This window comes from Excalfactoria chinensis, chromosome 4 (genome assembly GCF_039878825.1).
Source record: "Excalfactoria chinensis isolate bCotChi1 chromosome 4, bCotChi1.hap2, whole genome shotgun sequence".
NCBI classification, from domain to species: Eukaryota; Metazoa; Chordata; class Aves; order Galliformes; family Phasianidae; genus Excalfactoria; species Excalfactoria chinensis.
The window spans coordinates 20,940,877-20,954,915 of record NC_092828.1 but is presented as its reverse complement, the minus strand read 5'-3'; the positions used below and the strand labels follow the sequence as shown (position 1 = coordinate 20,954,915).

Sequence of the window (14,039 nt, the reverse complement as noted above, 5' to 3'; positions counted from 1 at the left end):
TACATGGCTAAGAGCAGTGGCTACTTTGAAAAACAGTGTTTTGTAGCTGAGAATTTGCTCAAATCATGTTATCGTGCTCTTTGTAGCTGTTGGAGTTTCCATGGAAATAAACAGGAGGCATCACTTTTGGAGCAACCCACAGAAGACTGTTTTAGTATTCAAAAAATCCAAAAGTTCTTTAAATTAAATGTACTGTACAAGAATATTCTGAAAACATTCTTCACTTAAAGTATTTGGAATTGGCGTAAGTGCAAACTTTCTTTCCTGTTATTTCCAAGTTTTATTATTTATGTAGCTCCTCGTACTAGAAGCATTTATAACTGAGTAGTCAGAAATGATACGTGAACATGCAATAGTAGTCATTGGAAACCTGATGAAGAGAAATATAATGTAGATACTTGACCAGAAAGGAAGATAAACCCATATTGTAACTCAGGAAGTGGTTAATCATCTTTTTCATTTATTCATCTACCAGAGATGGAATAGTGGCCATCTTACAACTTAAGAAGCTGACAAATTTTCATCTTTAGCTTCTTACAAACATTTAGGACACTGTTTGCATTGATTAAATAGACAATTCAATGTTATGTACAAAGAGGTGCATAGAAATACAACTGATGAAACTGACAATTCATCACATTTGTTTTTTTTTTTTCGTTCCAGTGCTACAATTTTGAAGTATTTCCAAAGTTTTTTTCAAGAATACCAATCTAGTATTTGTTTACAGCTCTGTTTGCAACATTATTGATTTTGGCAAGTTGTTCAATTTCCTAATTTCATTTCTTTCAAATAGCTTTAACTCTTCGACTGTAAAATTGGAAACCTTTTCATTACATTACGTTTTCTGTCAGATTGCCTCATGTCATCATGACACAAAACATGATTGTGAAAATTCATTAGAGCTGTTTGGGGCGCTTTAACCCAATTTACTCGAGGCACTAATTGCTCCCTCAGCTTTAACACTATAACTTGTTAAAGTAATAAAGAAAAGGGCAACAGCAAAATATCATATTAAAAATGTAAGTGCATATACTTGGCGAAGAATGAAAAATTGAAGATAAATTTCACAATACGTGAAATATGATAATGGCTTTTGTGTGGCATTCTGCCATTTTCCTCATCACTTATTCACTGGCCATAAATTGATTTCGGCATACACTTCTGGAGAAAATTCTGCACCTTCAGTATATAAAATTTTTTCAATTACTGTTAAATAAAAGAAACACAAAAATGGTTACAGACTTTGTACTCAAACATCAATTAATTAAAATTTATAATTAAAATAATGATTTCCCCCAAGGTAAATTGGTTTCTTACATTGTGTTATACTTCTAGAAGCAGTGTGTTGCAAAGTCAAGGTCACAAGCGAGAAAATACTGCCGCTGCATATGTAATATACAGCATGAAAATATTAATACCAAAAAACCTGCTTGTGCACCTTACCAGCCAACAATATGATTCCGGATTAGAGGCAAAACGCAACATGATTTGAGTGTATCACTGAGCCAATTAATCTCAGTTTCTATTGTGTTAATGAATCCTACTTAGTATTCACATTTAATTAAAAAAAAATAAATTAAAAAAATCCCTTATTTAACAGAGATAATTCTCACTAAAACTGAAAATCCAAGACAAAATACCAAGACTTTATAATGAGTATTAAATATTACTAAATGAAGGGACAGCAAGGAAGACTAGCACAAGAAAAAAGAAATCAAATACATGCCTGCTATCAGATAACTATGGTGCCACACGACACTAACAAGAGGAATCAGGAAAATTGTTATTCAAAAGTATTAGAAAAAAAACCAAACTTGTCTTCCTCAACAGTACACGTCCAACAAGGAGAAAAAGTAATGACTGGGAAGAACAAGAAGTACCCAAAGATGAATTAGCAAGGGTTAATGGAAAAAAACAAATGATTCTAAATGATTTATTCAAATGCATTTCCTAAAACTCAAGGACAACTGCACACTATATGAAGGACATATTTTTGTTCAATATATGCTATTTAAATTCCATAAAAAAGACAGTTAAAAGGGCACACATTCTAGTGACAAAGATATCCTTGATAATCAGCTTTTTGGGCAATGGAAGCAATTTTTTTTCATAGAAGCTCCACCCCTCTTGTGTCCAGACAGATCTCAGGTTAGGATCAGAACATGCTGCAGTTCACAACAAAGTATAATGCACACACAACGTGTTAAGTCCTTATATGCAGCTCTAAGAATCCAAAACACTAAAGAATCTGGATGCTTTTGTGATTTGTCACTATCTCTACACAGATGCTGTAGGCATGCCCACTACAACTATGGTATAAACTAGGGAGGAATTGAACAATTTACTTGTGGAGCAAGAAGAGGCAGTCTAATGTAAGCCAGGAGTTTACTGAGATCTTTCCTTCTCTGTTCCAAATCGTGTCGAACCCACGTAAGTAGTGCATTCAATATCGTTTCTTCATTAGGAATATTCATGTCATCACTTGCTAAAAGCTTTGCAATTTCAGTGGCTGGCAGCAATAGAAATTCCTGGTTTCTAATTACTTCCATAAAATTTTCCTGAAAAAGAAAAAAAGAGAAGTGTTTTTAATACAGCTGCCAGCATCATCTGAAGACAATTGCAGTTTTCTGTTTGTTCTTTCTTTTCCTTTTAACAAATTCCTACTATCCTTTTCCACTTGTCCCTCCTTCACACCATCTCTCAGATGTGCCAGTAAGCACCAGTGAAGAACTGACCAGGAAGGAAAGAATATGTACCGAGTTATTTTGACTAATAATTATTTCCTAGTCCCTCTTATACAGTACATTTAAATAAAATAAGAAGTACGATTTGTTTCTGTTGACTGTGAAGATACTTTGTCAAGCAAAGAGTACAACATAATACAAGCAGCTACTGGGCACATCTGTAATATATTTCATTATTGGCAGATTGAAGCATGGCAACTTGTTTTCAGAGGAAGTAATTTAATTGTTGATTTTCATTGGGGCATTTGAAGTTTATTATTTTGTACATATTATACAGCTGATCAAACAGACTGGCAGGAGCAAAACATACAAAGAATCCAAAATATTGTACACCCTTTCATTTATTAAGATTCAGTTTTGTAACTTTTTTCGATCATTTCCAGCAACAAATCCTTACTTCAGGGTAACGAAGTTCACAATATATAACAGTTCTCATGCTGATATCCCATTATTTCAGAACACTGGAATATGCAGAGTATTTTCTATGGATTCTCATAAGCTTAGGTAGAAATGGAAGAAAACTACGTATACAGAAACAGAATCAGCACCATGCACTTACAGTGAGAAACCTGAACAGTATGATTATTTTTTTTAGATGTAAGAGAAAGATTATATAGGTAAGATTATATCTACCTTCCTTCCCCACAAACCTTCACAAGGCAACAAAGGAAGGAAAAGTAGAAGCCAAAACTAAAACTACCTCATACTCCAAACTGAGAGTAGCTTCATGACAATAAAACAGCAGTTCATTAAATGTACTAACATGTACTAGGATCCACAGCTGTGGAAGTCTAACTGGGCTCCATATCAAAATTAGTCCTCTTTAGCATCTTGTTTAATGACTCAGAAAGAAATGCACGCTAATGAAAAAACTTTGAATTAGGACACACACATACACAAAAAAAAAAACATCTCTAGAACAAGAAACACAATAAGGAGAAACTTGGAAACAGAAGCAGGACCAGCATTGCAAAACAGATATGAATTTAGCAGAAAATGTCATGAGAAACATACAGCAGTTTGGCATCTCTGGAGCTGATATTAGGAAGAGACCTCAAAATGTTATCTGTACACATAGCAAGTAACTGCGTACTCCTAGATGGAATTTGGAAAGGAAAATTTTACACTTGCTATCTGAAAAGCTTTCTGACTCCTGTGATCCAACCAGCTACAAAAAAATAGTGATTCCACATGGAAATTGTAATAGGTTACAAGGGAGACAGAACTGTCTTTTCCTCTTTAATTAAGTATTTATTACAAAATTAAACAAAATGAGCAAATAGAAGAATTATAAACAGTGAAAGGACAGCATTACACATGCAGTTTATCTTAATTAGTTTGGGAGTAAGTTGCAGCTGAAAAGTATTTCCAGAGATAAAACAGTTCACAGAAATCCAGATTCCACTGAGTTCGTTTCGTTCACTGGTGGTTTTCAGTTGATTTTGTTCTAGAGTGTATGCAAGCTGGAGCAGCGCTTTTAGTTTTGGTGAACAGTGAGCACTGACAGAGAAATGTCAACACTACCTTCAACTTTCCACACTGTCTATCCAGATCAGAGGAAGAAGAAAGGAAAAGCAACTATATGGAGAGTTCCCTTTGTCTCTGAAGGCAACAACAAGCTGATCTTGCCTAAGACAGTAAGAAATCTTCTTTGGAAAACTTTTTTCCTGCTGGATTTAATCACTTCAACAGCTGTTGCATGTAAAAAGCACGATTTTCCTTCTTGTTGCTTGCAGACAACCCTGTTCTGATGGGAACAAATTCAGCTTCCTCTTGCTCCCATTCTATTTTTAGAGTAGAGATCCTTTTGAACACAGCATCAAAGCATTCACCATCTTTGGCCTGTGTCTGGGTTTTGTTTGTTTGCTTACAATCAAAATCTGACAATTCCTCTACGGACAGAGATTCTGAAGACAAAAAGGAGGAGCCAGTGCATCTCCCACCATTCTTAACCTCCTCAATAGCCTTTGCTTTCCTTCTTCTTAAGGGAACTCTCTGTGGAAGAACAGGATACTTCAGAGAACAATTGGACTGCAGTTTCAGTTGGAAATGTTATCAAACAAGCAGCCTGAGTTTAAGGTGCTAGCTAACACAGGGACACAGCAGCATTGTTCGCACAGATCATAACCTTAAATTCACCCTTAAGCAGCTGCAGAATGAATAACACCTGCAGTCTTAATCAGAGGTCTATCTGGGTCTTGGTACAGAACAAAAAATACTAGGAGCACATGAAAAAGGCCACGATACTTATTTTCAAGTGATACATAATGCTCGCAGTTTAATCCAGTTAGATGGTTAGGCTCCCCCTGCACTGTATCAGAAGGATAAAAAGAAAATATCTCAGAGTGCATCAAAACATTCCCAAGCTGAGAAGAACTGTACGCAGATGTCCAACAGGAAGCTCTAGCCACAGGCATCTGTTTATACTCTGAACCTGGACACAACGGCAAGAAGTTCTTGACTCATAAGATCCGTAGGAGAACGTAGTTTTGTCAGCTGATGGCTGTTTCAGTGAATTACACTGATATATGCAAAAGTAAAAACTCCTTTTTTTAGACATTAATGAAAATGAGGGGCCTGGCCTCTTGAGAACAACAACAACAACAAAAAAGCATGGATATTTCTCTTCTTTTCCTGTCTGGAAGATTTCTGATTAAATTCAACGTGACTTATACACCATGCTCTAATGTGTGGAAAGATGAAACATTACAAAGACACTTACAGGAGGACTAACTCAGGCAGTATCCCATTTAATGTTTAAAATATCCACCTATTTTTTCTTTTATCTTTTATGTTGTAATGAACAAAGTACAAATTAGCCTACAGGAGAAGATACTGCCAGTTACTTAAGAACACCTCTATTCACCATAGATACTTCAAGTTCTGAAAATAACACTGGCTACCTTTTTCTCACCTGAAATTAACTTCTCCTTGGTTTACCTCTCTCTTTTGTAAAAGGGAAGCTAATTGTTTCCATTCTAGGTTTACTATCAGCTGTTTCAAACAAACAAGACACAACGCTGTTTCTTCAGATGTGTAGACTGCTAAAATAAATCAGTAAGCATTACGCTAGAGGGCAAGAAAAATGCACACAAGGCACTCTGTGTGAAAAGGCATTATGAATTAAGTGAATAGGTACATTACTGACTAGGTGAGTTAAATTCCTAGATTTGTGATTATATGACCCCAAAACTACAGCAAAACAAGAAATTCTTTTGTACAAAAGATACCTTGATCTAAATACATCTCATGATCCTGTCGACTGTATTTTTAAATCCCCGATGCATTAAAAATCAAATAAAGAACAGAGCTGCTCTTCAAAGAGTGTTACATCCACAACTGATCACTTCAGTTTATTTCATGTTTCGCTTAATGCATCCTGAGGATTTTTCAAGCTTCACTTAGTTTCCAGTGTCAAAAAATTGACCTGTTTTGATGATAACCTTGAATTTTTCCTCTTCTGAATAAACAGCTTAACTGCCAACAGAGTAAGCAATAAAGTAAAGCAACATTGATATCCTTTTAGTATCTGTATCTTTAATATAAAGAGCTGTGGCATTCAAATCCACTTCATTCATTTATATTTTTAATCACACTGTATTGTGCAATTAAAACCATGCCATAAAATCAAGCTAGCATTTTCCACTGACGCTAATGAGCACTACTTAGACAGAGCAGGTCTATTAACAAAAGCAGGCCTATTGCGATAACTCACTGGTTGGTCCTTCAATTGAACCAAATGCCTCTTTCATTTGAATTTCTGGTCTTCACGTAAACATATAATTTAGTGAATCTGTTAACATGCTAATAAAAACAACTGTGTCTATTAAAAATTGTTAAAACTGAGAATTTGCTTTAGTTGAGGAAGCAAATATATGGCAATCTACTTTTTTGTTCAAAGGAAAACTCATAGAAAATAACATATATAAACTAAAATACAACTCTCTTTTAAATTGTTTCTCCCTACTTCACATACTTCGAAAGAAGCACAATCACATGGAAAAGCTCCAAGTACCTGCCGCTCAGCATAATCCCTAATTGTTTGCAGCATGTTTCACCAAACAGAATTTACAGGTACTACTGATGTACGTAACTGTTGTGATCCAACAATTAATGGAAAGAGCATCAAGTGGCCAGCACTTAATACTGCTGAATATTTTCTCCTTTCAAACAGCTTTTAAATAAATGTAATTACTTGGGGATTTATTTTAATTGACGATTCAATTGGACTATGTATTTCTATGCGGTTTCCATGGCAACATTCATTTCAAACTATAGAAGCTGCTACTCTATTACTCGTTATTACGAAAATTCAATTTCATGTCTCCATTGGAACTAAACAACATTAAAAAAGGCCTTGGGAAGAATCCATCGAGCACAACTAATTAGTCTTGAAAATGGCTTTTTAAAATCCACCTGATCTAAATTTCATCCACACCAAAGCCTAAAAAGCAACAATTTTGCCACCAAAGTAAATAAAGTCCAAAAGGCATAGAACTATACTCCTGTGATCTGAATAAAAGGCTACTAAAAGAAAGGCTTTGAGAAAGTCCATAACCTCCTTCCTCCACAAAAAGTCATGAACAACCAATCAAAATAGTAAGGCCATAATCACTGACACTGATCTAACGTTTATTACTATTCCGATCTTTGACAGCCAGCTGATAAAAGCTGTAAAAGACATGGAAATTACACAAAGTTAGTCTGAAAAAAGAACAAACAGGTCAATGGAGGGAGGTTCTTTTTCTGCTTACTTTATTATTTTTTTTTAATCACTGTCTCTTTCTGCATTAATTCTAATACTCATCAAAAGCACAAAGCACATTTATCTTTACTGTTTCATCTGACTGTGTCTATCTAATGGCAGCTTTCTCTTTTTTTTGAGCATAATGAAGGTCAAGAACATAAATATATGAGCTACAATCTGCACACTAATGACCTGTTTTGGTAAATTTCAGCATGTAAGTCATTTTAAACAGATTAGAGAGGAAACAAATTGTATCACTGGAAAAAAGACTGCTACTTTAAGCTGTTATACATACTAAGTCTAGTTACTTTAAGTCAAGAAAAAGATGACAAAAACAGGGTTTCTTAAAACTGAAAAAAAAAAAAAGGAAAAAAAAACAAAAAAAAATCGAACACAAACAGCAGGCAAGAATAAAGCCTTGTAATAGTAATTACAAGACAAAAAATTACACCACCTTAATCTGTCTAAGCATAGTAGTAATGTCATTCCAAGCTACACAAGCTTATTAAGAACTACCTTATTTCCCACATCTCTCATGCAGTATCTTCGTGCCCTCATTCAGGTCCCAAGAGCTTACACAGGTGAAATTTCATTAAGAGAAGAAAATACCTCGCAAAAATCTGCAAGTAACAGATGAACTGACTTGACTCAGAGATGAGTATCCTGCTTCCTTCTGCTGTTAACATTACTGAAATACGCTTGTGAGTAAAAAAGAACAATCTACATTAAAAACAGGTCAGCTTTTCTATTAAGCAACTTTGAAAATATCACTGGCAAATTTATTTTTATTGAGCCACATATTGTACAGCCTGAGATGAAATTGATGTCATCCCGCTATTCCATTACGAAGAAATTAAGTGTAATGCAGAATCTATTTTGATGAATATCCACATTCATACCCCAGGTGTAACTCAGAACCTGAATACACCTCCTCATTATGAAACTTTTCCATTAATTCATGTGTTATTTTGGACCAGATGACAGCAGCTTGCCAACTGTTAAGTTTGCAGGATTTGGCTTGACAGAAATAAAAACTAGCCATTGAAGGATTTTATTTGAATGCACGTCACACAATCCCAATATCATTACAAGGAAACATTATGCATGTCTCCTTTCTTCTAATTCTAAGCCAGCAACTTTGCAGTCATTTTGTCATTTCTCGTCACTGGAACGTATGTGCATTCTTGTTTGGAAAATGATCAAGGCTTTCTGGGGGAAAACCATTAGTATTTACTCAGACAAACATACTGTATTTTCCTTACTAAAAATCAGTGGATGATGCTTAAAATAACAACGTACCATTGTGTAATTGTGAGCCACCTTGTGCAAGTCAGTGCAACCCTGCGCATCAGCAAAAGATCGGATTCCAAGGCAATTGGATGGGTGAAGCTGCTTCATGAGGAATTTACAGCATGCTTCTACAACCTGGGACAGCTGAAGAAGGCAAGCTGTAGACAACAGGCACTCAATGTTATCTTCTTTTAATTCAAGGCGACCTATCAATATTAAAAAGTAGATGATATAATTTTGCTTTTGTGATTTGTTAAATTCCCCAAAACTCGGACACAAGAGAATTATTTGCAGATTACATGACAGAACAGAAGGCTTGGAAAATATCCCCTCTGGCAGTAGGTAACCAGCTTTTCAAAATTAATATCTATAATGAAGCAAGGAAATAGTATAATATAATATATGCAATATAATACATAATAATATTCCTTTTTCATCAGTCAAGACACATTTGAAATATTGACATGCTTTATTTACCACCAGAATGTAGTATTACCAGAGAAACCTTTTCTGACCAGGTTGCGTCCGATAACAGCAATGATCAATTTTTTAAACATAAGCAAGAAATTATGTGAATTCCTAAGAGCATGTGTAATCCAGTAATGGAATACAGCGCTCATAGGAGGCCAATTCATTAGACAAAATTCCCATTTTCACTCTAATTACCTGTATATGCATATTGAACCAGAGCCCACAATGCGTTTGGTTCCACACCTTCCATCTTGATTTCCTCCTGTCTTGCTTCTCTTACATCATTAGTAAACATTGCTGCAAAGTAGTCCGAAACGGAGGAGAGAACCAATCTGTGCACAAAGTGCAGGAGAAAATGAGAGAGACAAAGAGAGGAAAGGGAAAAAAAAGTTTTGTCAATCCGATGTTTGTTAATTTATGATTCATTATTTTGCCCTTTGGAGAAACAGCGTAGTGAGAAAAACATTTTTAAACTGATAAACGGCTCCACACTCCAGTTCCCCTCTATGAATAATGAAGTACTGTTACTGAATCTACATTTGCTGTTGAAGTAAACGAATTACTCTTTCAAAGCTCAGTGACTTTTAATAGTCAACGTGGACACAACCCACAAAACCACATAAATTGGAAGCTGAATATAAATAAACACAATTGAACTAAAAAAAGTAGAGTTCCATTTGCATTCTATCTGTTACTTCTTCTAAATGTGAAAGAATGACTTGCTAGTCCTTTTTCAGTGTGCTTTGAAACACTTTTATTCTTGGTGCACACATGCATTCATCTACTATTACTGCTGACAGACAGAACTACGCACAATCAGCACAGAGATGGTGCAGACAAGAAAACCCCACAAAGAGAAGAATATGCTGCACAGAAGAAACTAATTAACATAGCAGTGTTGTTTGTGGATACATATGGAGCTTTTTTATTTTTAACAACTCTGAGTACTTAAAGATACAGAGTAGGTAAACAGGCTAACGCTTATCACACATTACTTTAAATTACTGTTGTATATATTCCACGTTTTATTTTTTCAATGCCACTCCACATAATGCATAAGAATGATGATGGATAGCTTGGGTTGGAAGGGACCTCACAGATCATCTAGTTCCAACCCCCTGCTTGCAGGACAAGGTTGCTAAACGCAAAATCAGGTATATCTGCATACATTCAATGAATCCCATACTTAGATCAGAAACCTCAAAAGAGTATAATTCACTGAAAAGGGAAGTGCCAGTGCTTAGGAGCAGATCTCAAATGTATCAATAGGAAGAATGGATCTGCCTCTTAATTAAATGCAAAATGAACTACAAAGAACTGTCTCCTGGTTAACTAACTGCAAGGTAATAAATTGTTTACTGTTCTCAACTATTTCTTTTCCCACTCATCTTTTGACAGATGACCATTCAGATAGAATTATAGTCCAGTAATGTTTTTTTCCTACTCGCTAACTGAACAGAGTTGTGTAGGAATGTACATGAAAAAGGAATAATATTCTTTTAAAATCCCGTATGTTTAGAATAGTTTCAATTGCCATTCAAAATGATAATATTTCAGCATTTTTTTTTTAAAAAATAAACAGCAAGCAGCTTGAAGTATTCAATCTCTGTACTGACTTGAATTTCTGTGTGGAATAAAGCTTGAAGAAAAAAGGACTCTGTCATGGGAAACAGAACCTAACACCTAATATTGACACAGACCTCTTTCTGTTTTTCTAACAGTGCAGCTATTTCAGTTTGCTGCACTGTTATTCAGTAAATGGCTGGACAGTACATATCTTAGCAACAGCTGTTGAATGCCAAATACCACCTACCAGCTGTGGTATCAGGAAGGTCCCTGTGATTTCCAGTCTTGAAGTCCTCCAAAAGAAATTATTAAAAATGCATTGACCACTTGTTGGTAAAAGTTAATTACTACTTTACTCATGCCACCGGACACCCACTTTTCATTGACTTCTTAATTCCACTGTTAGTAACCGATTTTTCTATCAACTTTTTTTTTTTTTTTTTTTTGTTTTGATAACCTGAAAATAAACTGCATTCTTACCTACAAGATTATATTTTGTGAAGCACTTACACATTCATGTACTGGAAGAGTCCACAAACTTCCCCATGTAGATTTTGACATTTTTGCTAACAAATCTCTGATAACTACGCGACAAGCATGTTGTTTCAAAAGAGAATCCAAGCAATGACTCTAGAAATGCTACTTAAAAGTAAAATCCCCAATCTCCCTATTAGTCTAAGCCATCAGTTACGAATGATTGTCTATAATTAATTACTAACTTTAAAATATTCAAATTGCATCAACAGTTCACTGGAACCTACCTGTGCTACAAAACACTGCCTTGCCTCAGTTTACAAAATTAAGTTATGCTTTTTGTATTCTCAGTTTATAGTGTTTTTTTTCCTCCGCTAAGTGTAATATTTCTTTCAAAACCAGCCTATGGAATGCCTACAAATACCTGAAAATAGCATACAGTGACATTACAGAAGCCTCTAATGGTACCAAATGTCAGAAAGAAACAGCTATAATGCAGTTGGGATTGTCTTCCTGTTTGTGTAGAACATATTTCACTTTTAGTTTTCTTATCTAATTACCAGTAACTGCCAAATTCTGCACAGGGAAGACTGCAGAATTTGGATACTGCATTATACCCAGAAAGTTGCCTGCTCTTTTTTACTGCACAGGAAAATGCAGAATCGCAGAACAACCCACGTTGGAAGGGAAATATAAGATCACTCAGTCCAACTTACAAGTCTCTCATGTAGAGACAAAATACAACTGAATGTAAAAAATTTCATCCTGGGAAATCAAACTTTTCCAAATTCTTTTGCCACTTTCACACTGAAGTGATGGTTACAATAAACTTTGTACAATTTTTCTACACAATCCCAGTTGGTAGCACCAAATACCTAACACCAAGGAACTACTTTTACGTGTACTTTGATTTTTCAGACACGTGGTGTGTTAAAGTTTTACAAACATGTAGTTACAACAACAACAAATTACAAAGCAAAATAACACAGTATGTAAAACACAGGAAGTATTAAGTCATTTGAAAAGAAGTAGACAGATAAATAACCATCAAGACAAAAATAAGTTTCCAAACCAAGATCCATACTCTTCCAGACAAATCTCCTAGCTACAAAAGTTCATAAGCTTCCATTTGCCTTCTGCCCCATGCCTTTTATACTTTCATCTGTCAGTATCAACGAGATGAAAAAAATAAGTCTCTACAGAGATTGCTAACACGGTGTAGGCTTTGAATCCTCACTGGACAGGAATCTACTGAGGCATCCCATTTCTTAAGTGAATGTCCTGAAAACCAGGTTATTACGAAGTAAACCAAACTTTTTATTATGGGCATGCCATTAGCTGTGCATAATAAACAAGAATGTAGAGACATTCACCATCTGATATGGAAAACTAGATTCCATTTCTCACATTTAATAGAGCCCAACAAAATTTCTTTATGAAAGTGGAGGCTAAGGGAGCGGGAATATAACTCACTTTTCCCTTGTTGAGAATTGTCTCCCTTCCTGATTAGATTTTGACTTACTGTAGAATTTCTTAGCTATAATTTCAGGACAGAATGAGAAAATAAACAGTTAAAAGAATAGAGAATACCACGTTCAGGAAGATTATATGCTACTCTTATTTGTAGTAGACTCAAAGCCTGATTCTTTCAACAGACTCAAATGAAAAATCTTCAGAATTTACAGACATTTATTACTTGTACTCTTTACACTTGCCAGATACCAAATTCACTGCTCTTTTCTCTGACTACTTTATACACTTCAGAACGTTCAAATATCATCAAAAGCAAAAATTGATAATTAAGAAAAAATAGCAGGTTGTTAAGAGATAATTCGCAAACCCTTCCATGTATATGAGAAGGATTATTAACAGTGAAAAATGTTCTTGAATATTTTTACATTAAAAAGCACTGTCCAGTGTAAATGAACTTTCTATTTTCTTCCACACCTTCTAATGTCAAGCCTCTAATCCAGCATCTGTTTAGTAAGTATTTTGTTACTAAATAAGTTTTAAGATAAAATAATCAATATAACACAAAAGTACACTGAGTGCTCCCACCAGTAGATAATGCAAAATAAGTCTAAATTTGGACAGGTTGATGCAGGCAGTAAAAATCCTACACTTCTTTTTTTTTCTTGTAACACAGGCTAACACAAGCACATCGAGTCAGTCTTAAAGATATGAGCCAACTTTAACATTTCCATCTTTATCCTTTGTGCTATGGAAAAGTTCAATTTTCAGTGAGGTGCTCTGGATATACTGAGATGAGGACCACAGTTATTACTTTTCTCAGGTTAAAAAAAAAACAACAACAACAGTAAGAGAAATAACTTACTGTGCAAAAGACAAAGCTTCTTTGTAGGCTGCTCCAACATTATAAAGTGAATTAAGGACAAGCACAAGACTCCCACCTCCTGCTAAAAGCACAGCATGCACTTCTTTGGCCTTAACTTTTACATATATTTAAAACAAAACATTCCAACTACAGCATGAAGCTTCGCCTCCTATGAGAACAACGTGAATAACAGGTGTCAGCATGCACTCACTGCGCTACAGAAATAGATGTAGTAGCAGAAACCGGGAGAGCATAGTCAGTTCTATAAACAAATAAGAAACAGGCATGACCTACATTAAAGAATTTTTTAGTATACAGAATGTTGTATTTGTGTTAATCTTACAATAAATTCTTCCAGTCCACACAAGGTATCAGCAACGGTCCTCTGCATCATTTCCATACTTTTTAACCA

The 14,039-nt window shown here is 35.1% G+C and overlaps 1 protein-coding gene across 5 annotated transcripts in view; it reads right to left on the bottom strand.

The window, feature by feature from the left end:
* KLHL5 (kelch like family member 5) overlaps positions 1-14,039 on the bottom strand; it is a 47,585-nt gene that overhangs the window by 10,433 nt on the left and 23,113 nt on the right. For 4 of the 5 annotated variants that reach the window (XM_072334601.1, XM_072334602.1, XM_072334599.1 and 1 more), the window contains 3 exons: positions 9,448-9,584; positions 8,791-8,987; positions 2,346-2,558 (listed from right to left, as the gene is read on the bottom strand). In XM_072334601.1, coding sequence (XP_072190702.1) covers positions 2,346-2,558; positions 8,791-8,987; positions 9,448-9,584 — 547 coding nt within the window. The remainder of the gene's footprint in view (positions 1-2,345; positions 2,559-8,790; positions 8,988-9,447; positions 9,585-14,039) is intronic. The other variant, XM_072334600.1, reaches the window with a different exon arrangement.